The 26,126-nt window shown below is 45.4% G+C and overlaps 1 protein-coding gene across 3 annotated transcripts in view; it reads left to right on the top strand.

Annotated features, from left to right (window-relative positions):
* The first annotated feature begins 3,308 nt into the window (after positions 1-3,308).
* The window catches only part of LOC144938176 (uncharacterized), a 47,580-nt gene continuing 24,762 nt past the window's right edge, over positions 3,309-26,126 (top strand). Inside the window, exons 1-6 of one of the 3 annotated variants that reach the window (XM_078865956.1) lie at positions 3,309-3,560; positions 11,565-11,691; positions 13,375-13,574; positions 14,625-14,771; positions 16,137-16,388; positions 18,348-21,671. In XM_078865956.1, coding sequence (XP_078722082.1) covers positions 3,513-3,560; positions 11,565-11,691; positions 13,375-13,574; positions 14,625-14,771; positions 16,137-16,388; positions 18,348-21,671 — 4,098 coding nt within the window. In that variant the 5' untranslated portion in view covers positions 3,309-3,512. Of the gene's footprint in view, positions 3,561-11,564; positions 11,692-13,374; positions 13,575-14,624; positions 14,772-15,819; positions 15,855-16,136; positions 16,389-18,347; positions 21,672-26,126 lie in introns of those variants that run through there. The other 2 variants (XM_078865959.1, XM_078865957.1) reach the window with 2 other exon arrangements.

Below are 26,126 nucleotides of genomic sequence, written 5' to 3'. Positions count from 1 at the left end.
GTGCACGGCTTTTGAGCGTTGGCACGAAGATGCGTGCGCACAGACCATGATGCGGCGCCGCGCTGCACGACCGGAGCCACCCACGCCTGTTCTCAGATGCTTCCAACACCGCCACGCTCGACCGCATCTCCCCGCACATCTACGCAGAAAATGAATACCCACAGTTGCACATTTATCACTGTTTTAGTTGAAGATGAAGTAAGGTTTGAATAAATTTTACCCAGTTCATTTTCCCCACCACCTGATTTAAACGAATTATCCCACTATTCTGTTTAGCACTTATTGCAGTCTTTCACTTAAGAACGTGTTTAAATAAATCTGAGAAATGCACGAAAATATTTGATTTTGTATTACTACACATTTTTTTACTTAATGTTACAGTGTTCTTTTTTTCTCTCTATAGCTTTCAGACATGCTTTCCTGGCCTACATGGATCTCTATATGTTTTATTATTTAAAAAATATGAGAAGATGCACATTGTTTCAGAGACCTTCATAATATGGATGAAAACATGATAATATATTTTAAGAGAATGTAATCCAGGCATGCCAATTATCTAGTTTTAAGAGGATTACCGCAATAACACTGAGAAACAACTATTAAAGCACTAAGAATGTTTAATGTCGACTCATGTTGGACAAGACATACATCCCTTTGAAATATATTTTTAACTATGGGAAACATTGCTTGCCCTGTTCAATGTGACACCGGTGTTCATGGATGTAAACGAGATGTGAATGATAAACACATTTTGTGCAGAATTCAGTTTCATTTTGTGCTCCACTGACCATTTTTTGTCGTAAAATTCATCCAGGAAACGCAATTATTATACTTGGCTTAATTTATGTCAGATAAAAACACTTTAGTATAAATACATATAAATTTTGATTCATATGTTGTTTATATCTGACTTTATGTGAAAGAAAAGACATTTGCCTGTTTTCTCATTGAAAATAGGTAAGTTTCAAAATATCACTGTTCTGGTCACAAAAGCAAAGTTTGTGGGGAATAATAGCCATTTTCTGTACTTTTGAGGCATAAGAAATTAGGAAATAACACTACCCATGAACAAAATATAAATAAATGTTACATGCACAGTCGAATGTTCTGTGATGTCAACCAGCGGTGGAGCGTAGTTGGCATTATTTCTGCCTGGAACTGTATGAGAAATGAGAAGGCCCACTACCCAATCTCCTGCCACCTAGCAGCTCGGCACTTGCGTTTCACTGGGCTATGGTCTCAGTGCATTTCCAACACCGGCACACGAGGTAGCCAAGCCACTGATATCAACACTGATTGTGGAAATGTCTCTGCGGGTATCGTACCTACTCCCAAAACAACCTCATGACAGTGACTGCTATGGATGATTATAATGCATCTTATACATTCTTAGTTTAACACGTAGGTTTTCGTGACCAATATCCATAATACAGGTTTTTAAATTGTAAATGTGGCTTTGCTCTCCAACACACTTGTGCTGTACTAGTAACGAATTGGCATGTTCTGTTTACGTGAAAAAGCTTACTAATTGGCTGTCGGCTGGTAACGGGTTTAATAACACTTTTACAAATTTACGCGATCTAACCCCAAAAAACCCCTTTATTTTGTATAAATTATTAGTTGTGTGTTTTGTTGGGACAATACTGGTCTTGTCTCACCTTCAACTCGCCCTGACCAACGTGGAGAAGTATGGTCAAGCAACCCCTATGACCGACAGCGTGGGGGGAGGCATTTATCCAGCAGTGTATTGGCAATGGGCTACGCATTCGGCAAACATTAAATTGGAAACCCGGTAACCGATGTCCGTGGCTATCTTGTTTATCAGTGATTAATAACAAGCACGTGTCCACTGGTGTTGCTCGCTTCCAGTCAGATCGCTGGCTCTTGCCACCCCTCTACTTTTTTACAGTCACTGGGCTTTTTATTCCCTTTTCAGCATTCCTGGACATTTACAAATTCATATTTTAATATCTATAATAATAACGAACTTGATTTTACACGGAAAATTCTCACCGAGTCTTAAGACTTTTTTTTAGGAGGGTTCTGCATTCCACGTTACTACGGCGGAGCTGTGTATCAATAAAAGCGCAACATTCGTCAATGACACTATCTTAAAAGGAAACTAAATATATACAGTAATACTGTATGCTAGAATTCAGGCAATAGCCCTTCATAGAACAAAAACGAGAATCGGAATAATGGAGGAATCATATGAGCTTTGAAGCTCGTTTGACAAAAACAGAAAAACGATATACTGTAAGAGCAAATATAGAATAGGTAAGCAAGTCGTCATACATAAATATAAAGCATATAAGAACACATTTTCACAAGTACATAAATTGCCGCCGATTTAGCAACACCAAATGTAAGCTTGGACAAGGCAGAAAAACAACAAAAACAGCCCCGAGACCACACCAAGGCAACAAGGACCATTGCCCGAAACGTCACCAATTATATATTTTTCATTTAAAGGCAACAGTATTATTGACAAATGTGTTAAGGTTTGCTGTGTTTACACTATTGGAACCTCCTTTGCCAGTAGCAAAATATGATAATAGTTTTTTTACTCTTTTATCTGGCAACAAAACTCACACCTTTTTTACAAGGAGTATTTTGGCGTTATCTGGTGCAACACCATGTGAGACAGGGCTCTAAGAAAAACTGTCTCGGGTGTGGACCAATCAATTTCAAGGACAGTGCATACATTATCAGAGTTGTGTGTTTTGTTTGCATTCCGACCGCAGGTATTGTGGTCAATGCAAACATGACTCCTTGTAAAAAAGGTGTCAGTTTTGTTGCCAGATAAAAAGGGTAAAAAAACAATCATCATAGTTTGCTGTGTTATTTGTGATCGTGCCCACCGCTTGCCAACGCAGTCCTTGCAGCAGCAGCAGCATCATCACGCAATCATGATTTGAAGTCACGTAGGTAAAAAATAAATAATAAAATAATAGAACTAATCTAATATAAAATTTTTTTAAATATTGTTAAATAATATAATAATTAGTTTTTATATTGTTTCTATTATTTTTATTTCGGTAAAGTCACGTAGGTAAATAATAAAAATAAAAGAAAGCAAAGAAGTTTTCTATTATTTAATAATTATTATATTCTTTTTCTATTATGATTTCTATTATTTTTATTATTTATTTTTTACCTACGTGATTTTACCGAACAACCTAAGAGTATGAAGTGGCCTCCCCACCACGATACACAGCGGTGACGTCAGCACTCATCATCACCTGGCACAGGTGAGAGCAACGAGGTCCGGGGGAGGAGGGGCGGTAGGGGGAGGGGCCAACACAAACGCTCGCGAGATTTGGCGCACAGGTGGGCCAGAGTTCTCGCGAGATTTCGAGCGGCCATAGCCTGCATAGGGGGAGAAGCCGCGCGGAGGAAGTGGTCGCGACTGCTCGCGACTCGTTTTATTTCTTCAACTAATTTAAGTTATTCTTGCTTGTCATGCATCCGTAACGCGGTCTGTCTCTCTATCGTCTACAAATCGCCGAGCTATGGAGGAGGAGAAGCGACGCAGGAAGGTTGAAGCGGGAAAGGCGAAGGTAAAACCACCACCACCCCCCTCATTGATGCACCGAGTCGAGTGAAAATTTCGTTTAATTCGCCGCGGTTTTTGCTGTTGGTGTCGTGGTCTCCCTTCTACCTCATGCCTTCTCTCGTCGTCGTCATCGCCGCCACCACAACCACCGCAGCTCCCACCACAACCACCTCAGCTCCCACCACAACCACCACCACAACCACCTCATCTACCACCACAGCCACCTCCCCTACCACCACCACAACCACCTCATCTATCACCACAATCACCACCAAAACCACCTCAACTGCCACCACAACCACCACCTCGGCTACCACCACAACCACCTCAGTTCCCACCACAACCACCTCAGCTCCCACCACAACCACCTCAGCTCCCACCACAACCACCTCAGCTGCCACCACAACCACCGCAGCTGCCACCACCACAACCACCACAACCACCTCAGCTCCCACCACCGTCTGTTGTCAACGCGTGTCTATTAACCCCGTATCTGTCAACCCCTTAATCGGTGCCCTCAGCTTATTACGGGCACCAATTCAGGACCTTATTGGTCACCACCGTGCCCTTGTACATCTCAACGTTCGTCCTACAAAGTCTCACGACAGGTGAGAAACACAAACAAATTGACACGTTTTGTGTTGCCCGTACGCCGTATGGACCTGAAAACTCAAATTCCCTGTACAAGAATACGGAGTGTAAATCGTATGGGTTGACATCGCTATGAAATCTCAACGTTTATCCTACAAAGTCCCAATCACAAGGGAGAAACACAAACAAATTGACACTTTTTTTTTACTGAAACGGCTGTACTCCGGATGGACCTAAACACTCAATTCGCCTGGACAAGAAAACGTGGGACACCGTATGGGTCGACACGCTATCTCTTAAACCGGCTTTTGCAACGTGGACAGGGGCTCTGCTTGGGCGAACCTACCCACTCAGCCCGCCAGCGGGACGATTGGTGTCGCTTTTAGTTGGTGGTGGTGGTGGAAACGAAGTTGCCACCCTGCCTCGAATGTGCGTGCGTGACCATGTGATGGGTGTCAGTGACACAGCTGATGGCTGGCTGTAGGTTAAAACTGGTGGTGTGGTGGAGGAACCGGGGTGGGTGGGTGAGTGGGGGACATGTGTAAGATGATGTGTACATACTCTCTGGTTCTTTCGGTAAAGTCACGTCGGTAGAAAAAATAATAAAATTAAATACAACTTTTCTATCTCCGTGACTTTTTCCGAACGAACCAGAGAGAATTGATTCCTGCAGTCACGAAAGCTTCAAATCAATATGATTTTTAGCTATTCTTTGGGTCTATCGGTAAAGTCACGTAGATAGGTTCAAAGAAAATAACAACAAAAAACTACGACGTTTAGATCGCAACACAAGCGGTCGTCATCAGGAAGACAAACGTTTGTGTTGCGATCGAAACGTAGTTTTTTCTTATTTTCTTTGAACCTATCTACGTGACTTTACCGAAACACCCAAAGAATTTTCATTCAAACAGTCACGAAAGCTTTAAGTCAAGATGACATATAGCTGGCTGGTGGGAGTGGATGCAACAGGTGTATTTTTTGAAGTGACACCTGGGGTGGTAGATGAACTTGTAGGATTATATCAGCTGATTGGTGTAGGTGCCCGGTGGCCTTCTACGACCTCATCTGATGGCTGTAGGTGACGGCTACGTTTGTATGCTATCAATTGGTGGGTGCAGATGTAAGCAGGGGGGGGGGGGGGGCTGTAAGATGATATCACCAGGCTGGTTGGGTTATCGATACAACGGGTGGATTATTAAAGTAACACCTGGGGGTGGTTATAGACGATGGCAGATGGGCTTGTAAGATGATATCAGCTGATGTGTGTCGCTACTTTACAGGTGGACCTGTAAGGTGATCTCAGCTGTTGGGGTGGCGCTTAGATATTGTATGACAGGTGGATTGGTGAGGCGACAGCATGTGAGCGGGGGTGACAACAGGTGTACATGTGAGATGGTGGTTTGTAGGTGATATACATTTGCAGCCCCTTTTGTCAACTCACTGCTGGCTGAGGGCCTCCACATGATCCACTGCTCACGGGGGTTGTTTGATCATATTTCACCACTTTGGTCAGCGTGGGTTGGTGAAGACGGCGGTTAACACAGACGCCTGGTACAATAGTGCAAGCTTCACCGCAGCCAAGAACAACAACCTGCTGTGCATGGCGGTCACTCATCCAAGCACTATACTCTTTGGTTCTTTCGGTAAAGTCTGAGGCAGTCTGCCTCAGCAGCAGACCATGACGGACGCTTGTGTTGCGCCCGAAACGTCGTGATTTATTTTATTTTATACCTGCGTGACTTTTCCGAAAGAACCAAAGAGTATGGATTCCTGCAGTCACGAAAGCTTCTAATGAAGATTCATCCAAGCACTGTTCGAGCTCAACCAGACGAGATCGGGCACATTCCAGGAGATACGGTCACAGGCGCGGATGATGAGAGGGGTGTATTAATTATGCGACCAGTGGAATTGCGGAGGTGACGGCTGGCAGGTACAGATTCAAATGTCAAGTTCATTTTGTTTGAACCAGGTGGGAAACTCTGTAGAGATCAGAAGGATAATTTGATTTGCAAGAGCGACCTGGGGCAATAGTCAGCCAGTTGGCGGGCAATGATTGCTGTGTGTAATCCCCATTGAGTAATCTGTGGGTTATCATCATCACTCACGATCTATGGGGCAGATAGCCCGTTGGTGTCCACATTTGTTTCCACTTCCCTCTGTCTTGTGCCAATATTCTCAAGTAGTGGCACATCAATATGCTCAAGTAGTGGACAATTTGTGGGTAATTTTAGAATTTGTCAAATAAAAAATAGATAATAGTAGCAGCATTCGTGATATCACATTAGTTAACGATTGAATAGACATGTTGTCGTGGTTACAGCTGATTTTTGTATGTGACAGCAGGTGAATAGGTATGTGGCTAACCTGACAGTGACTGAATGACGAGACAAATTGACAGGGATATGTAAGTGCCCAGAAGGTGGGATCAAGTGGCAAGCCAAGGGGCAATGGAGCAGATAATTCAGGACACCCACCTGTTTAGGTATGAGATGAGCGGTATGTATGTTCAACTTCTTTCACACAACTTATGTCCATCCTTGGAAGGGGGAGGGTGCCTAGGTTGGTCCCTGTGAGCACCAAACCTGTTTCCCATGCTTAATTTTACTCGCTCACATTGAGCTATTTAAGTCTCCCCGTGTAGTTATTTTTTACATGCTGCTAGGCTTACTATTAATACTGGATTGTATGTATGGCAATCCTGCATAAGTTCATTATTACCATCTTTAATCAAATCATCCAAAATTCCATAAGCCAAGCAGGTTTGAGCATGGATAGTGATTGGATGAGCGACCACCAATGCATCAAATAGGTGTTGTAGGTTTCTGTGGCGTTGCATTGTTAGCAGACTGCAGTACTGTACCATGCTCCAGCATCTGTGCTCTCTGCCTTCAGTATCCTGCGCTGACCAGTGTGGTGAAGTATGTTCAACTAACCCCCCACATAATGGGGGGGAGACCCTCATCCAGTAGTGGACTAACAAAATAGTTAACGTACATGTGGGAGCGAGTAAGTGTGGTTACATGTGCAATCAATGCCACGCAGAGAGAGGGTGTGTGTGTGGAGTGGTTGAAACTAAGTGTTGCTTAACACTTTGGCCATTTGCAAGTGTCTGGATCAATCCGCCTTGGAATGAATGACGTGGGCCAGTGACACGGAAATGCCAGCATGGCACATTTTCCCCTCCTTGTCCACGTTTATTTACCCGTGGGTGCCTTTGCTCGCTCTTCTCTCTCTCACTGGGTGGCTGTTGAAGCAACGCGCCCCCACCACACGCCCAGCCAGAGCCCCCCAACCATCGCCCAGCCAACAAACAAGGGGTTTCATTGAGTCAAGGGTGAAATGTTGGCTTCATTGCTATGCCACACGTGATTACTTCGCGAACAGTTTGGTTGCATCAGTCCTTGTTGGAGTAAAACGAATATATAGTAGAGATGTGTTGTTAACTTTGTTAAATTGTGGAGCCTTGATCCATGCCATTTCTTCGTTTGTACAAAAGCATACTGTGCTGTACTTGAAAATGTTATGGTTGCTTTGTGATCAAAAGTACATATTGTAATTTTTCACTCTCAAATTTGGAATGAGATGTTATTTGTCTTGTATTACTGAAGATTATACAATGATTAGTGTTTATTTTTACTATTTAGCATCATCATCAACCATAACCAATGCACTGCTGGATGAGGGCCTCCCAGTGTCATCAATGACATAATCTATATTGCTACGGTACATAAGCTCATGTCATCTCTACATCTTTATGGTGGTTGTCCTCAAGGATATGTTTCTCCCTTTGGCTGCCATTCAATCACCAGTCTTGTCCATTGGCCATCCCTTCCCGATGTGCCCTGCCTGCTTATTATTAATAGTCAATGTGATGTGTCTGGTTTGTGTTCTGTAATCCACGTGCTCCCCTTTCTGGCGTGTTTCTATGTGTACCTTTCAGATTTTGTTTCATTTTGTTTGTCAGTGTTAATATTTGCGACCATCTATCGCAGCAGGATATACAGTATGTGCTGACAGAAAACATTTCACTTTAGTCACATTAGTTTGTTGCTTTTCATTATAAAATTCAACTTTCCAAAAGTGTTCATCTATTTAATCATTTTGGTCCAGGATAAAGCAACATACCATCCGAGCAACAGAGACTGGCTGGGGGTGGTAGTGTCTTGTTAACGTGTACGGAACTGGTTGAGCTGGCCACGTCACCCATCACAGGTCTGTCTTTGTAATACGAGATGAATGGAGTGGCAACGTGTATCGTCTTAGCAGAGCTGACTTTCACTGTAGGTGGGGTAGATTGGTGAAGGTTTTAGAAACACGTTTTGCATGGCAAAGCAACATTAAAAGTTTTTCTTTGCTGATACGAGTGTTAAGTCACCCAGTGATCGTCTCACATGGCAGTCGTAAGCAACTGATGGGAGCGTACGTTTCCTGAGGTTGGCAGTCGGCAAGCCAGGGGAAAATCACGTTTAAGGGGAAAATCACGTTTAAATTACTCCCAAGTTGTGCTTGATTGTTTATTGCAAGCTTTATTAATGTGAAATAAGGCGAAGAAAGGCTTTAATTGCGCCTCTAATTTCATCATTATGAGCCATGATCATTTCACTGCTGGATGAAGAACTCCCAAAGCCTTAGGCGTCTTTGACAAGCCAGCGATGTAATAATCAGAACCGGCCCTAGACCTTTGGGGGCCCTAAGCTAAATTTGGTTGGAGACCCCTTTGATGTATGATTTTTTTCACCCACTCGCTAGCAGTGACTCTAGGGGGCCCTCTGCTGGCCACGGGGCCCTTTGCAATTGCAAGGGTCGCTTAGTGGCTGGGCCGGCTCTGGTAATAATCCACCAAGCACGTGTACACACGACTTCATCGCTCCGTGTCCTGGGTTTCATTTCTTTGCTGCGACCGATTACTTTTGAACATTTGGCCATAATCACCTTGAGCAATGTGTTCTTCCCAAGCCCACTGACTCTTCTTAACAGTTTGAATTATCTCATTAACCTGCATATGTCCAAATGATGGGCCAATTTGTTGAGCTATCATTTGGGACTAGGTCACTTCTGAAATAGAAATTAATACCTCTGGACTTTGCCTGGTAGGATGGGGATGGTTTAGTTTAATTTGTATTTGTTTGGGCCATTTGTTTATCTTTCTTGTACTTTGTACTACGATCATATTTTTGTATTGTTTGTTGTTGTAACGTTCTTACTCGCCCCATACTGAACATCTATGAAAAAGAGCTTTATAGCTCATCAGATTCCCCCAGTGTAAATAAATATGATTCTAACCAAATTGACAACAATTAGGAGGGTGTTGTTCAGATGGAGCGTACGCCTTTATGCAGGTTGTCAACACACTAACATCCTCCGCACAAGCCGATTGAATTTTGGGATTACAAGGTAATCTGTGAGACCCAATTGGACGCTCAAAGATGAGAGAGGAGGAAGTATCTTGGGAGTTTATGATCATCAGCCATTGTCTATCCACTGCTGAATGAAGAAGGCCTCCCTACATGTGTCCACGGGATATTAGTAATGTTCGTTTGTTTCAAACACACTAATGGAGTTGTCAGTACTGTAATTATTTATAAGTTGTTAATTAATTGTGTCAATGTTATAGTATTTAGGAGGTCGCTGGGTGGCTCTGCTGTCTGTGACCCTGGGTTTAAATCCGGCCAGGGCAGACATTCGTGATTCAACAGGTTTATCAAATACAGTACAGCAAGGTCATTGGATCAGCCTGGTCACTGATACATGCACAAATAAACCATGATATTAAATGTGGGTTTTTGCTTAATTTGGTTGAAATAACCAAATTTTGCGACAAATACTCTTTGCGGGACATAAAATGTGTGCCTTGAATGTGGATAAAGAGTGTGGGCGCCATGTTCGTGAGATGTTAACTACCTCGCCTGATATACGGGAGGTGGTGGGTTCTATTCCGACCCTGATGCCTGTATATTTGGAGTTTACTTGTTCTCCCCGTGGTCGCGTGGATTCTTCTGTGGGTCCTCCGGTTTTCCCCTCCACATTTAGAATCAATGTGCGTTTAGGGTATTTGGCTGCTATAAATTTCCAGTTGATAAGCCACTTCGTTGAGCTATCATTTGTGGTCAGGTTGCTTCTGAAAAAGAGCTATATCGCTCAGTTTAGTTTATAGTTAATAAAGCATAGTGCGGTATAACCACTGTGCCACCGCTGCACCCCAGCTATTCCAAGCTACAAATATGACATTTAAAACCCACAATCCAGGCATAAATTACTTTCAATAGGTAACAAAACATGGAACAAGATGAGTTTGCCTGGTATACTCACAGGGTCAGAATGTAATTGTGACTTTTACAGAAATGCAACCATCTGCACTCAATGCAGCTTCTGTGTATGGCTGTGGAAATATTGTATTATGGTATTGGACTTATTTTTACACATTCTAATGTGTATATATAGGAGTTATCTTATCTTAACTTTTCAATGTGTACATGTATAGCCCTCTGTCAGTACATTGCTGGATGAGGACCTCCCCATGTTGTGCAGGTCTTGGGTTATTTGACCGTACTTCACCATGCTGGTTAGTGCACGTTGAAGGTGGTGAACATGTATGTGGGAGCATAGAAGTACAATGCAAATAATGTTTTTGTTGCGATGTCCTATCGTTCCCATAACGTAGTAATTTGGCAACACTGAACCTACGTTTTTACGCAACATTTTTGACCAATGCAGTAGAAACGAGGCCAATGGGTTGCCATGCATATTCACAATCTTATCCTATTAGCGCTATAGGGCTGTCTGGTAATTCCTGTAATCCGCTTTCTTTGGATTACCCGTAGCGGGGGCGGATTTGCAGTTGCAATTGTGTCTCTGCATTAAAGCATGTTGCATTTATGAGTCTACAGCATGGATGGGGGCGCAGCGACGGCGGGGAGGTTAGGGCGAAGGGTGCTCGGAAGGAGCAGTCTGTGGTGAAACTCCATGTGAGCCGGCGCTTTGTAGGTTCCCTATTCGAGGCACGATCTAAGTGTCCCACGGTGGTCGCGTTGATTCGCAGAGTGCGCCCTCAATAACGTCTCGTTCGCCGTCTCGCCATTAATAATGTACCGTGAGTCTCCAGCTTTAGGTCATTGGGTTAATTTACTGCTGGGTTAGGTGTGTCCGTCTGCCAGTTTCCTTTGCAAGATTTCCGTGTTAAACTTCCACAGGCCACAATGTAATAATTGTGCGAATGTAGCCCGCAATTTTTTGTTGTTTTTCGCGTAGTTAGTAATACACGGAGATGTTCGATTGGAAGCGCGCAATGATTGGACTCGTCGGCGCGGGCTGAGGAGGGCTTCACCCTCGCTGGCCGAAGCGGCATGCTGCTACTGTGGTCGTGCTATCTGTTCCTCGGCTACCTGTCGCTCTACATCTTGTTCGCATTCGTGTGCAGCTTGCTGAGTTCCGACAGCGAAAAGCAAAAGGTGACGTCGCGCATCCGGAGAAAGAGAAGAAGAAGGGGAAGAGGACGCCTCTCCATCAACATGACCTGTCGACGGAAGAGCACGCATTGACCGCCGGTACATCCCGCTCGCCTGAGCTGGCGAAACTTATTCGTTTTACGAGAGTGGTGGGGGGGGGCAGCTGACACGTGAGAGTGGGAGTGCGGGAGGTGGAATCACTGTTGTAGAACAGGCCACTGTATACAATGCAAACAGCATGTCACCAGTCTATGCTCTGGTATTGCTCTAGACTGTGTGTATGTTTAGTCTATGTGCCAGTATCACTGCAGACCACTTCTTCTGTCTCTGTAATTTACAAATAGGCATATCTGCAGACTGCATGTCTCCAAAGGTGACACTCTGGACATGTCCTTGCGGGCTGCTTAGCTTTAGTCCATGCAACGGTATCACTTTTAGGTCGTGTGTTGGTATCGCTACAGACTGTATTCCTCTGCAGTCTACCACTCGGGCGTCGCTGGAGACATGCTCCTCTAGTTGGCACATCGCGCATCCGCACTACACTGGTACCTCGCGATAGGATCGCATTGTTCGTGTACTGATGACATTGCTCCATTGGCTCGTCATCAACAGTGCACCACACCTTTTCATTTGTGACGTTTACCTTTTGCCCTGCCAAAGCAATTCACAAGAGGCATCTGCAAAGCCTAAAATGTAGGGTCCACCACTCAAGCTGCTCATGCATACATCACAGCCGTCCTCGGAATCTGCATCTAGCTGCCAGTGTTGCTTTAAAGACGAAGCCACCGAGGTGTGGAGGCTTTCACAATGAGAGTCAAGATTTGCTCAGTCGCATTTGAACGTTCTAACAGTTAAAATACATGGCAGGTTTATTCACGTACTATTTTGACCTGTATCTTCGCAGTGGTAAAAGTTGCCTAACTTTATTCTTTGTGGTCGGGTTAAGCGTAGCCACCAAATTCTCTGCCAACATGTCTGGTCTGCTTAAAAGAGGTTTAAATACCCCTTTTTTTGCCAATCTTGTTTGGAATTCTCTGAGTAAATCTTTTGGTTGTTCATGTTTGTGATAAACCTGAATAGACAAACCTGTGTTGTGAACATGGGACATCAGCTCTCATGTTATTGATATTGTGTGCACCTTGTGACAATGTACATAAAGAATAACAGCCTAAGGCTAATGTTTACCAACCTTAAGCACTGTACCACAATATTTGCACAATTCGGTGATTATTGTTTTATCTCGTTTAGTATTTCATCACAAAATGTACAACCAAGCATTTCAACATAACATTTGATTGAACAATAGCTTAATCTTTTCCCCCCATTATATCCGATTGATAAATGGTAATGCATGATTTAGATTGTAAAACCCATGATTATTGCAGTATTGCCTATTAAATGGTTGGATTAAAAAATATATTGATACTATAACATGCACGTGTGATTCAAATAATTATTTGATTACCTTTGTAAATCCACTGCTAGATGAAGACCTCCCCAAAACTTTGTTGGTCACCGGGGTTTGTTTGACCATACTTCACCTTGCTGGTCTATGCGTATTGGTGAAAGGGTGGCTCAGGTGGCTTGGTACCTGATGCCAGCCACAGCTAACATCGGTGGCGACCTGCGTGGTGAAGTATGCTCAAACAATTTCCATGACTGACACGGAGTGGGGAGCCCTTCAACCAGCAATGGATTGACAAAGGACCTTCAAGATGTTAGACACTCTTCATTGAGATTGTAATTAACTGGGCAGCTATATTTTGCTGTATTGCTGTGCAGGCGAGATGGAGGGCGGCATGGAGGTGGGTGTAGAGACGATAGTGGAGGCTGGCCTGGGTGAACAAATCCCCTCTGAGGATGATGCTCCTGGAGGCCTGGGCTCTGTTGAGCCTGAGACCACAGAGGACAGGTCCTCGGAGGTCCCATCTCCGCCCACGGACAGGGACACAGATGGGCTGATGGCCCTTGAAATCACCCAGGTAGGCAACAGCACTACATCGCATTGTACATATCCCCCAGGCCAGGCCACCAGCACTACACCGCATTGTACAAATTAGCTGGGATATACGATTGATTACTCTACTGGTTATTGGTTCACTTGCCAAGCTAATTTAGATAACACAAAATTGGTTGGGGGGTGGCGGGAAAGTCTCACCTCTGTTCCCACATGTGCCGCTAGACGGGAGGAGATGGGCGGCGCTTGGTGAAATTATCGGCATCATGAGCCACACCACGCCTGGGCGTGACTTGCAGGGGGTTTCACGTCTTGCGGCACCATTTTTAAAGGAGCCTGAGTCATCCATCGCATGAAAATAGCCGGTTACAATTCTTAATCAATCAATTGAATTATCGGATAATCTGCCTCGCTCTACTCCTGACACCGACGTAATTCCTGCAAGTGGAACTTTCTGCTATGAAGCATAAATGGCTCGTCATGTATAAATTCCTTTTATTGTTTAATATCGCTTTCTCAAATTGAACCTTGGATATTTTTATTATCCATGCATTGATGCTTCCTGGTTGTTATGCTCATGTAGTGTGCTGATCCTGGGTAGTGCTTGGATTAGGGTTTGGGATAGTCTGGCATAACAGGCTATTATAGGCTACAGCACTCAATAGTGGACGGCAGAGGGCAATGTAGTGATTGCTGTGTGTAATCCCAATTGAGTAATAAGTAAAAACGATATTAATTAGTGTGGCATGCCCGTGTTTGTGTGCACAGTTTGTGGGAGTGGTAGTTTAGTGATTAGCGCTTTTCACTTTGAACTCGGATGACCCGAGTTTGATTTCCACTTGAGGCCAATGCCAGTGAACCCTCCTTAAGCCTCTCCGAGATCGACTTGGCCTCAAATTATTACCTTATGCGGTGTGTAAACATCACCTCTCGGGAGACAAAGACGGTCGGGCGTGGTGCTGGCCACCCACCACCTCGTGTGCCGTGCTGGCCTTCATAGGTTGCTCGCTAATAGCACACTTGCCCCAAGAATCTGCTAAGGATATATGGGGGATCTTTGTCTTCGTGTGCACAGTTTGAAGCCGCAATCCAGCAGAGGGACGAGATCATCACGCAGCTGAGTGCCAACCTGCAGCAGGCGCTCAGCAGCCGGGATGGGGTGCAGCAGGAGACGCAGCACCTTACTACCCACATCCAGAGTCTTCAGCAGCAGCTGCAGCAGGTGGGAACTAAAGTGTGCAGCTGTCACCATTGGTCAGATGTTGTGAACACGAGATGGCTTTTTGAAGATATAATTATCAACCTGCACAACTTTTGGACATCCATCCCTCCCACCTAGCCAGCCAGCCAGAAGAACGTTGTATCTTATATCGAGCCCTGTCTCTCTCCACCTTCATACTCTTAGGTTTTTTCGGTAAAAATAATAATAATAAAATTAAATAATAATAAATGAAAATAACTAAATTAAATCCACGACGTTTCGGAGGCAACACAAGTCTCCGTCTTCAGGTGGGACCGTCACAGCCAAAATTACTGTATCAAGTGAAGGGAAATCCAAGAGACAAGATCTTATATACTGGTTAAGGGGAGGAGCTTATCTAAATGTGTCAGTCAGGGACTGGGAGGGGGGAGGGAGGTGGGCGGGGCTAGAGGGAAAGGTACTGGTTAAGCACCTCAAGAATTACGGCCGGTGTTGGCTTCCAAAACCAAAAAATAGCAACACTGTTAAACGCTGGGGATGTCAACAACTTGGTAAAATAGACTAGTACCTGTCAAATAAGATGGTACAAATATGCGTAGTTAAATCTTTTTTACATGGTTAATAACATATTTCCAATGATTGCTCAATTTGTACCCATCATCACGGTTGAAGTTATGTCTATGTTTGTATATCTGGATGGATTCATGCATAAACCTTCTTAGTACTGCATATCCCATTTTGCCTCGATTTCTCACTTTGTTTCTTTTTCTCTATTCCCGTGTTCCATATTATACATCTCCCTCGATATTCCTCTCCTCTCTCCACCTGTATCTCACCCACTTCCCTCCCCCCCAATCTCGCTCCCCGTTTCTCTCTCTCACCTCTCACCCTCGCTCTCCTTCTTCCCACCTCTCCCTTTCCTGTCTCAATCTCTCTCACCTCTCCCTATTCCTCCCTCCCACTGCTCGTCGCTTACCCTCGCTCTCCTCTTTCCGTTTTGCTCTCTCGCTTTCCTCCGCTCCAGGTTCTTTCACTCTCTCCCCGTCCCAGCGGTCTTGGTTCAGTGCTCTGACCCCTAAGCTACTCAGCCAGCTCAGAAAATAGGTAACTTTTATTCTCCAGAGTAACATCTTTCCAAAGTATATTAACGTTACGGTTTACAATCATATGCATCTGTCCTTATTAGGAATCTCCTAAACGCTCAAAACCCTTATTTAATCACGGTTGGTTGCCTATATTTTACCCCCTGACATCTCAGCAGTGTTGGCTCATTGCTGTGCCTTCTGAGCCACCCAACCATCTCGAATACAACTCGGCCAAACGCGGCGCTAATGAGGGGAACCCTCGTTTCTGCACGTGTGCGTCCTCCCATCTCCGTTTGCACAGGCCAGTGAGATGCTGAGGAGCACGCGGCAGTGGACACAGACCCAGGAACTGGCGCAGGCACAGCAGCAGTTGTCCACGTGCCAGAACCTGCTGTGCGAGAAGACTTCCGAGCTGAATCGCCTGCGCTCCCGGCTCGAGCTGGCGCATGCAACTCGGCAGCCGGGAGCCGAAGGAAGTCTGGGAACTCGGCTGGATGGGCTGGCCCAGGAGGGGGCTGCAGATCACGAGGAGCACACTCTCATCCTTCAGAAGGTGACTATCAGCATCATAATCATCATCATCATCGGCCATGATTATTGCACTGCTGGATGAAGGCCTCCCCGAAGGCCAGGAAAGTCACAAGTTTTTTTTACACGAACGACGCATTCACACTAGCACCCGATGCTCAGTTTTGAAGTTTTAAAATGAAACATCTTTGAATTGTATGTTTTGAATTAGATAATTTTATTTCATAATTTAAAGCTTAATGTAATTTTACATCTGGAAGACTTAATTGAAAGGGACATTTCGTGTGAATTTTCTCTCGTCGTTAAGTGGATGGCCTTGCTGGGGGTTCGGTTCGATGTGGACTTTCACCTGTTTGGGATTGCGGGATTGAGATAAGGCGACATAGAGCTGGCCGTGTGATAAGACAGCCGTCTGCAGATCGATTCCAAGTAATTGAACGTCTGTCCCTGCGCCTCCTTCGTTCATGCAGGGGGCGCGTAGGTTTGCAGCGCTCCCTGCATGAAAACGACGGAAAGTGCAGCGTTCATCACAGATAGATAAAGTTGTGCGCTTATAATAATGGATATGTCTGAAACTTGAGTAACACTCCTTAAACTACTAGACCCGTTGTCATACATTATAGATCTTTGCAAAAGTGTCAGTCTAAATAAATAGGCCCATGTGCACTAACAATGACTTTGATTTTAACCCTATAACAGCCAAATATGTATTTTTTTTTGAAAACATGCTTTGTAAAGTAACGTATCATTGCTACGAGGTAGCCAGTAGATGGAATTACAACAATGTATTCCTACATATGTGTGGATCGTTCATTGCGTATCCCCTTGTATATCTGGGTTTTCTCTGTATAGTTTATTATTCTCCCATATACCAAACATATTGATGGAATTGGCAAATGCAGGATGCTGTTGAAAAAACAGTCATAAGACTCAATGGAGTTTTCCAGAGCAAAGAGCATTGTTTTTCACTTTTATTATTATTTTACTATTTAATAAAATCCATCACAGATAAGCGTGAAGACTTGTGTGTCATGAGCACTGTCCATTAACAACGCACATTAGGATAACGTATTGGCCAATGGTTCCTGTTATAAATATTTTTGTTATTATCTAATCTGACGTCTGCAAAGTATAATTAATTCCGTGAGCATGCACACTGTTATGCTGCATTTACCCCTTGCAGGGGGTATTTTTTTTATCTGCCGTAAAATATTTGCACGTGACATTTCACAAAAATTATAGTCTGCGGCTGTAGTTTTGCTTCTGCCTATGGGCCGCCAACTGCTTAATGCAGCTTACTGGATTAATACCGTCGGGGTATATTGACCTATGCCTTTGGGGACGAGATGTGAAGAAACAAAACGTAAATTATCTTTGTACCGGTTGGGGTGCACCGCGCTGTAAACCCAGTGCTGTGCATTTGATCCCTAGCCACCCCCTTCATAGAGTGCCGCAGTGGTGATATGTTAACAACCTCGCCTGGTATGCAGGAGGTCGTGGGTTTGATCCCGACCCTGAAGCCTTCTATAGTTGGAGTTTGCATGTTGTCCCCGTGGTTGCGTGGATTTTTCTCCGGGCCTTACCTAGTAAAATAAACACTGTTTAACAAAAGTAAAAATAAATTATCAAACCGCTTTGCTCAGTGTGGTGAAGTATAGTCAAACAACCCCCAGGGCCCATGCTATATCCTTTCATCCTGCAGTAGATTGACAAACAGCTGTATCCAGTATTTATTTTTACAAGTTTTATTATGCCGTGTTTGTGAACTTGGAATGCAAACTTTTATGGCGTTTGATAAACTATGAAACACATGCAAATATTCGTACAATATACGTTTAAACGTTAACATTACTGAGTAATTTATATTAACGGCTTTGTTGAAATGTGGCGATTGAATTATAAATGTTTTCTTGCAGGAAACCGATTCTATTAAAAAAATAATTTGTATGAGATGATTAATGTTTCACATTCTTCGTTTGCGCAGGAATTACAAGAATCCAAAACCATCGTCAGCCAGCTTGAGGCCACGATCTCTCAAAAGGAGGCCATCATCCTGACACTTCAGCAGACTTTACCCAGCAAGGACAAGGCCCCTACAAGTACGTCCACCAGTTCCACTGGGACAGAAAGAGCTGCTTTTTGCGAGCCGACAGAGAAGGTAGGAGAAGCGGAACGCACCGTGACCGAGTTGCAACGAGAAGTTTCATCCAAGGACTTGGCCTTGGAGGATCTAAGGATGCGACTGTCGGCTTCCGCAGAGAAAGAGCAGCAGCTTTCCAGAGAGAATGTCAAGCTTCTCAATGATCTTGATAATTTGGCCAAGAAGCAAGGACACCTCGATGGTAACCTCACAGAAGTGGCAGAATCAAACTGGGAAAGAAGAGAGGGAGAACTTAAGACGGCGCTCGGTGAAGAGCGCGATCAGCAGGTCGCCGCCCTTCGTTCGGAAATGCAGCGAGAGGTCGAGAGGCTCCAGGCAGTCATCGAAGACCTCACGGAGAGCAACAGGAGATCGCACGAGAGTTTACTGCTGCTGGAGGAATCCAACGGCCAACTCAACACATCGCTGAGAGATTCGCAAGCGCAGCTCGCAAGTGTGCAGGAGCAGCTGTCGTCGGTGTTGAGCGAGAGCACAGAGATGGATGCCAGGTATGGGCGGGAGCTGGAGAACTTTCGCGTCAAACTTGAGATGTTGGAGAATGAGCGGACAGAGGCTCGGGGTCGCGTGGCCGAACTGGAGGAGCTCAACGCAGAGCTGTCTTTCGGCCGGGAGGAAGCTCAGAGGGCACTCGAGCAAATCCGCGAGCAGCAGGAAAAGGACACTGAAGGCTTGCGGGTAGCTCTGGGACTGGAGTATAAAGGGAGCATTGACAAACTGACGGCCGACATTGAGAACCTCAGCGTGGCCTTGTCGCAGAGTGCGGAGGAGTTGCGAAGCACGAAGGAAATGTCAGAGCGGCAGTATATTGAAGAGATGGAGGGTCTCAAAGAGTCGCTGAGGCAGGAACACAAAGAAAATGTCAACAAGCTTCTTGCGGACAACGAGAGGCTGACCGCGGAGCTGTCCCTCGGTAAAGAGGTGGTGAAGAGCGATCTGGGCAATGTGCCCACAGGCGAGAATGACTCTCTGGGCATTCAGGACAAGTGCAACAGAGAAGTAGAGAATGAGAAAGATGCTGATGTCCAGGAGTACAAAGAAAACCTAGAGAAGCTTGAGGCAGAGCTAGAAAAGCTTAGAGGAGACTTGGTGCACAATACACAGGAGGCACAAAGCGCTCTTGAGGAACAACGGCAGCAGCACATCGCTGAGGTGGAGAGCTTGAAAGAAACTCTCGGGCAGCAACACAAAGGAGGCTTGGACAAGCTGCTTGCGGACGTTCAGAATCTCACCGTGATGTTATCTCGGCATGAGCAGGAGGCACAGAGCGCTCTAGAAAAACAGCAGCAGCAGCACCTCATTGACAAAGAGGCTCAGAAAGTCACCCTAGATCAAGAGCACAAGGGAAATATCGACAAACTGTTGGGGGACCTGGAGAGGCTCAAAGAGGAGCTGCTGAACAATAAGGAAGAGGCACAGTGCTCGCTCGAGAAGATGAAGCAGCAGCACAGCATTGAAATGGAAGGTCTCAAAGAAACTCTAAGGCAGGAAAATCGGGTCACCATGGACAAATTGCAGGCAGAGGTGGAGAAGCTCAATAATGAACGGTCTCAGAGTCGACAGGAAGCTGACAGCAGATACGAACAGATGCAGCAGGACTACAGCAGGCAGGTGGAGCAGCTCAAAGAGCAGCTCAAAGAGCAGCGCATGGGGGTGCAGGACGATGCGTGCAGACTGGAGCAGCTACTTCAGCATCACCGTGAAGAGGTGGAGGCACTCAAGGAAGCCTTGCGTCTGGAGCACAAGGGGGCCGTGGACAAGCTGCTCAACGACACGGAGACACTGAACGCGGAGTTGTCGCTGAGTCGGCAGGGGGCGTGGGAGGCGCAAGAGCAGCTTCAACAGCAGCAAAGTCGACACACGGAGGAAGTGCAGAGCATTTGTGAGCAGCACATCAAAGAGCTGGAGACTCTGAAGGAGACCACAGGCCAGGAGCACGCAGTGAAGGTGGACACGTTGACGGCTGACATTGAGAAACTCGGCGCAGAGCTTTCTCTGCGTCGAGAGGAAGAGCTGCATGCAACGGTTGAGCTCCAGGAGCAGCATGCGAGAGAGCTGGAGCGGCTGAAGGAGTCGCTCGTTCAGGAGCACAAACTAAGCACCGACAAGCTGCTGGCCGAGCTGGAGAAGAGCCATGGGCTCACTCTGAAGGACTCGCAGGAGAAGCAGAAGGACGTAGACGACCTAGCCAAGCAGCTGGAGGAGAAGCACAGGTTAAGCTTGGAGTTGGCGTTGAAAGGTGCAGAGAATCAAAGTAAGGTAACTAATGAGGAATCCAAGGCAGAGTTGGAGAGCAAGCATGCGGAGGAGTTGGCAGCGCTCAAAGAAGACTTCAGAGAAAAAGTGGAAAAACTGATTCAAGAAAATAAATCCTTTGAACTGGAGCAACTTGAGACTGAAGAGGGCATCAGTGGAATTCTCCGTGAGCTGGAGGACTGCGCAACCTTCCAAGAAACACTGGAAATATCTGGCAGCACATGTGACAATGTGCAAGCCTCTGGACCCGCACTTGTCCCGTCAAACCCAAGTGGCAAGGCTGTCGCAAACCCGCAAGAGTCGCCCCCTAAACCCGATGATGACCCGGCCTCCCAAAAGCAGGGTCGGCAACTGTCGCAGCTGCTCTGTGCTTTGAGGCGGCAGTGCATTGCTATGAAAGGGCGAGTGCAGGCGCACGTGCTCGAGAAGAATCCACGTGAACCGGCGGCACAGTACCAATGCGAATCGGAGCCAGCTCCGGATGCTTCACCCCACAGTGTGGTTGATGGAGCAGGCACCGCGGGTGCAAAATCGAGCGGCGGAGGTGATCAGACGCAAGGTCAAAGTGCAACAACCATAAGCACAGCTGTTCCTTCCGCGGACGAATTCAACGCGTTGCTGCAAGAAAACGCGGCTTTGAAAGAGAGGGTGGGCGACCTGCGTAAGACGTGTGACCTTCAGCAGGAAGAGATGGCGTTTCTTAAAGCTCAAGCGGCAGGCGACAACGAGGTGGTGGAGGAGGAGAAGAAGGAGGTGGTGCGTAAGGGGCGCGGAGGGGTGGCGCAGCTGAACGTTGGATCTCAGGGGGATGTCCAGACGAGAACCGTGGAGGAGCTGGACCTGCCCGGGGCCACTGGACCCTCGCCACAAGCTGCTCTGTCTCACGTGCCACAGGTGAGAATTGCCTACATTACATTTCACTTCTGGGCTTGGATCCCCTGAGATCTATGCATTGACCACAGGAGCATTGGACGAGTTTTGATGGTGCTGGATATGGGCGATCCCTGTGCACTACAGGTTGTCGTCTGCTGCGGTGCTACTTGGTGGGTAGCATAGGGCAGTGCAGCTACAACATTAATTGTTGGACTGTACTTCTATGCTACCCAACTTCACCCAAGCCACACTCGCCAGCATGATGAGAATGGTCAAAGGCGGAGGGGAGGCTCCCTCATCCATCAGTGGGTTGACAAAGGAATCTACATATTAGCACCTCCGATTAGTTGCGGTTGGCTACTTACGGTGCAAAAAAGTTCAGCATACATCCAACAAACATATACATAGACTAGTTATGAATAACAACTATTCGTATGGGACGGCAACATTTCATGCAAGGGTTTGCTTCATCATAGCTTAAATCCGTTATAACTAAACAACACTTTAGTGGTGTGAGGGAAAACATGATTAGTCACCATGTGACATGTGGTTTCCTGATGATGAATTATTCTGTGCACTCTGGAAACACATGCTGTGCAATCACATTTGTGCAAACACAAATGTGATTGCAAAGGAATTACAATTTAGTTAAAAGCCTGACCGCTTTGTCCCATTATGCCCAGGGCTAAACCTTTGGACGTGTAGACATGCCAAGGCACCTGTTCGCATGCTAATGATGAAGGCCAGCTTGATTAACTTTTGTTTAATTACAAGTGTGCTCATTTGTCAATTTACCCATGCATGCATGACCGCAAATATGAGTCAACACATAGGAACATTCTGTGCCGGTAACTAAATTGATAAAGATGAATTCTGTGGGCATGCACGCATTGATGCATGCATTTGTATAATTGATGGTACGATTAAATTATCCCACTGAGTAACTCAATCGTAATACATGTAATAATTATAATTTACAGACCTTTATCAATGCACTGCTGCCTGAAGGTTCCTGCATTCCATGTTAGTCATGGTGAGATGTGTGATCATACTTCACCACACTTGTCAGTGCAGGTTAGTGATGGGGGGTAGTTGTCCAGGACTGGTGTAGATATAACTCGCCACTGATGTTAATCACGGCCGGAAATTTTACTCTGGACACCAGGTTGATATTGCAGTGTGCTAGCCACTGTACCACTGCTCGACTCCCAATGATTTATTGAACATGGTGAACAATGTAATTTTTCTGCAACTAATCAGAATCGGAATATGTATTTTTACTGGAGGAATCCGATGAGCTATAAAGCTCTTTTTCACAGATGTCCAGTTGGGATTGGTCAGAACATTACAACAACAAACAATGCAAAAACACGATAGGAGTGCAAAGTATAGGCAAGGTAAAGAAATCGCTTAAAAATGTATATTTTTTTTATCTTACCTGGTAAAACCCGCTGAGATATTAACTTATCTTTTAGGAAGCGGACCTGGCCACAAATGATAGCCCAACAAAAGTGGCTTATCACGTGGAAATGCATAGCAGCAAAATAATCCAGCATTCATTCTGTCATTGGAGGGGTGGTGCCCTTTGTGCCAAGTGTCTTGGTTGGCGTACCTGCTGGACAGCGCGTGCACCGTGTAGGGGAGGCATCTGCCGCGACTCGGGTGACGATGCGTTTCCTGTTGAGGCAGCTGCGTCTCATCACGGTCTTACCTTTCAGCAAAAACATCACAGGTTTCCAGGCTGCGCCAACATTTTCATAAGTAATTGCATACAATTACGTTTTAATGTCAAAGTATTTTTTAACAAATAATTTGGTAAGTCAATGTCAGTCCGCTGCTGGATGAGGGCTTCTGCACTCCGTGAAGGTTGTGGGGGTTATTTGACAATACTTGACACTGGCCAATGCTGGTTGGTTAAGACGGAGAAAATATGCATGGGAGCATACAAGTATAATGCAACAAAGGGGTAATACACATCACTAGCCTATATAATTAATCGTGGTCACCCATCCAAACGCTATCCAGGCTAAACCCTGTTTAGCTGCTGGTTTTCCCAATCTCATTTGTTTAAGCTGGTTTACTATGGACTCGTTTTAGCATTTCTGGGTAAGGTCTCTGAAACATCAGAGATTCAAGTGTTTTAAACAAATGCCACTATGTTCGATGTTTGTGCCATGTCACCTATTAGTAATATATTTTGTACAATTTAAGTTTATAAAGTATAAAAATGCAATTGTATACTGAGACGCTCTATAAAAATGAATAAAACTACATCTGGGTTGCAAGCTCGGTGGGACGGTTACTTCATCGAAACATGTGAGAGAGAAGAAAGACAGCAACAGCGTGGAACAGTGTGGCATAGCGTGGAATAAAGTAACCAGGGTGTAGCACAAACGAGCCCCAGAGACAGCTGGACAGCTGGGGCAGCCAGGGCAGCACCTACGAGCCCCAGAGATAGCTGAGGCTGGCTAGGGCCCATCCAACATTGAGTCTCGCAGGAATATCAGGGGGCCAGGACCCATCCATGTTGAGTCTGAGAAGAGTCTTGGGGGTCCAGGGCCATTTTTGCCAATGAGTTCCAAGTTGTCTACATGTGGGAAAAAACCCCATCAATAAGTCTTCGAGCAGCCCTAGGGGGGGCTAGGGGGTCATGCCCAAGTGAGTTCCGGGCTCGGTTGGGGCAGCCCAAATTGATGAGTTCCAGGGTAGCCACAGTGACAGAGTCCGAGAGAGAAATGAAATTTTTTTTTGTCAAAATGTTTAGTTCAGTAACAGTATTATAATGTTTCTTACTGTTCTCCTCTGATATTGCTGAGGCTAGGATAAAGTGTACTCAGCACGAACCACACATCTGAGATCCCACTTGTGTTCAGTGCAGTTTGTCAGAGTAGAATTTAATTTCATAGCTATTTTCACTCTTGTAGTTTTTGACAATCAGTTATTGCTTATCAATAAATGCACATGGGTGAGGTTTTCACTCCTGTACTTGTTTAGCTTATCTACAAATGCACATGGGGTGAGTGAGTTGTTCAGGTTCGTGCAGAAGTGGGAGGGTAAGTTGGTTTAAACTGTGTAAGTGGTTTTAAAATTGTGCAAATAATTTGTCCAAAACGCCATACACACAAACTTGTTGTTCAACTCCCATTATTCAACCTGAACTGTGATGATCCATTTGAAAGAATCTTCATTTTAATAAGATAACGACTCATACTTTTTAAATATATGCATGGTGCGTTGATTCATGGTTTACATGGACTAGACGAGATGCCGTATTTAAATTTTGTTTACATATTAAGTGGTAATGTTGGGGTTAAGATTAATTATGGTGGATGTGCATGTAATTGTGTACACTCCATAGATATTTACGATATAAGCCATACTTCCTACTTTTAAAAAAAGCGTTATCATATCTGCCTTCTGCAACAGCAGCCTTACTTGCTACACAAACTGCAGAAGGGAAAAGATGAGTGCAGATTTGATTTAAAATCTGTGGATCCGAGTCCAGCTGAAATGGCCCATGGCCTCTCAAACCTCTACAGTCAAGAGACAAAACTGACCACGCAGTTTCCAACCTCACTGACTGTCACCGTGGAGTCTCGCACCCCAAATGAGAGTGAAAATCCCTTGGAAACAGCTGGTTTCACTGCTGGAGATAACACAATTCTACTGGTTGGCAGTTCACAATTGAGAGGATATTGTGAGCAATATCCAGATGAAGGGTCTTCTTCATACCCAGCCATCTCAAGTTCTCACCAATTTGCCGATGTGTGCACCTCTCCCAATGGGCCTTCTGCGCGGGACATTCAAGCACTTTTTTATTCTGTTGATGGTCCATCACAGCAGCAACAGGAGGATAATCCATCTGGTTTTGATGTCTCGTTGAATCACGCTGCTCCGGTTGATCGACCTGTGGTCATCTCCAAGTACAATGTGGTACCCGGATGTGATCCCGAGTCCGAATCGACCGTCGACCCCGTACGATCACCTGACATGGAGTCCTTAGACCGACCTCTCGTCCTCACTCACCCGTCCCGCTCCGAGCCTGACGGAGATTCATTAGCTCGTGATTTTGACCACTGGCGTCCAGAGGAGTTTGCGGAAGGTTTCTCAGAGATGATGGTTACTATTCCTCTGCCGGTGGGACCGCTGGTGCCATGCGCTGGCGATTCCGGCATTGACGTGCACACGTGGTTGTACCGCTGTCGTGGATCTCGAGGGAGCGGTGGAAGCGGTCGGCATCGACTCACGGCTCAAATATCCCTCCCGTCGCCACCCTTCGCGGTAAGGACCTGGTGTCGGAGGCTGGGACTGAATCTGGAAAAATTGAAACCAAAAACGCGAAGCAAAAGCGGTCCTTTTAATTGAGAGTTCTCCAATGGCACAATGTTAGGTTTAAATTATTTTTAGATTTTTTTTCCACCTTCTGTGTTGCTTGCCAATGGTGGCTTGAAAAAAATGTAAGCTAAAAGCAGAATA

The sequence above is a fragment of the Lampetra fluviatilis genome, chromosome 21, assembly GCF_964198595.1.
Source record: "Lampetra fluviatilis chromosome 21, kcLamFluv1.1, whole genome shotgun sequence".
In the NCBI taxonomy this organism is placed as follows: Eukaryota; Metazoa; Chordata; class Hyperoartia; order Petromyzontiformes; family Petromyzontidae; genus Lampetra; species Lampetra fluviatilis.
This window is presented reverse-complemented; position numbering and strand designations above follow the sequence as displayed.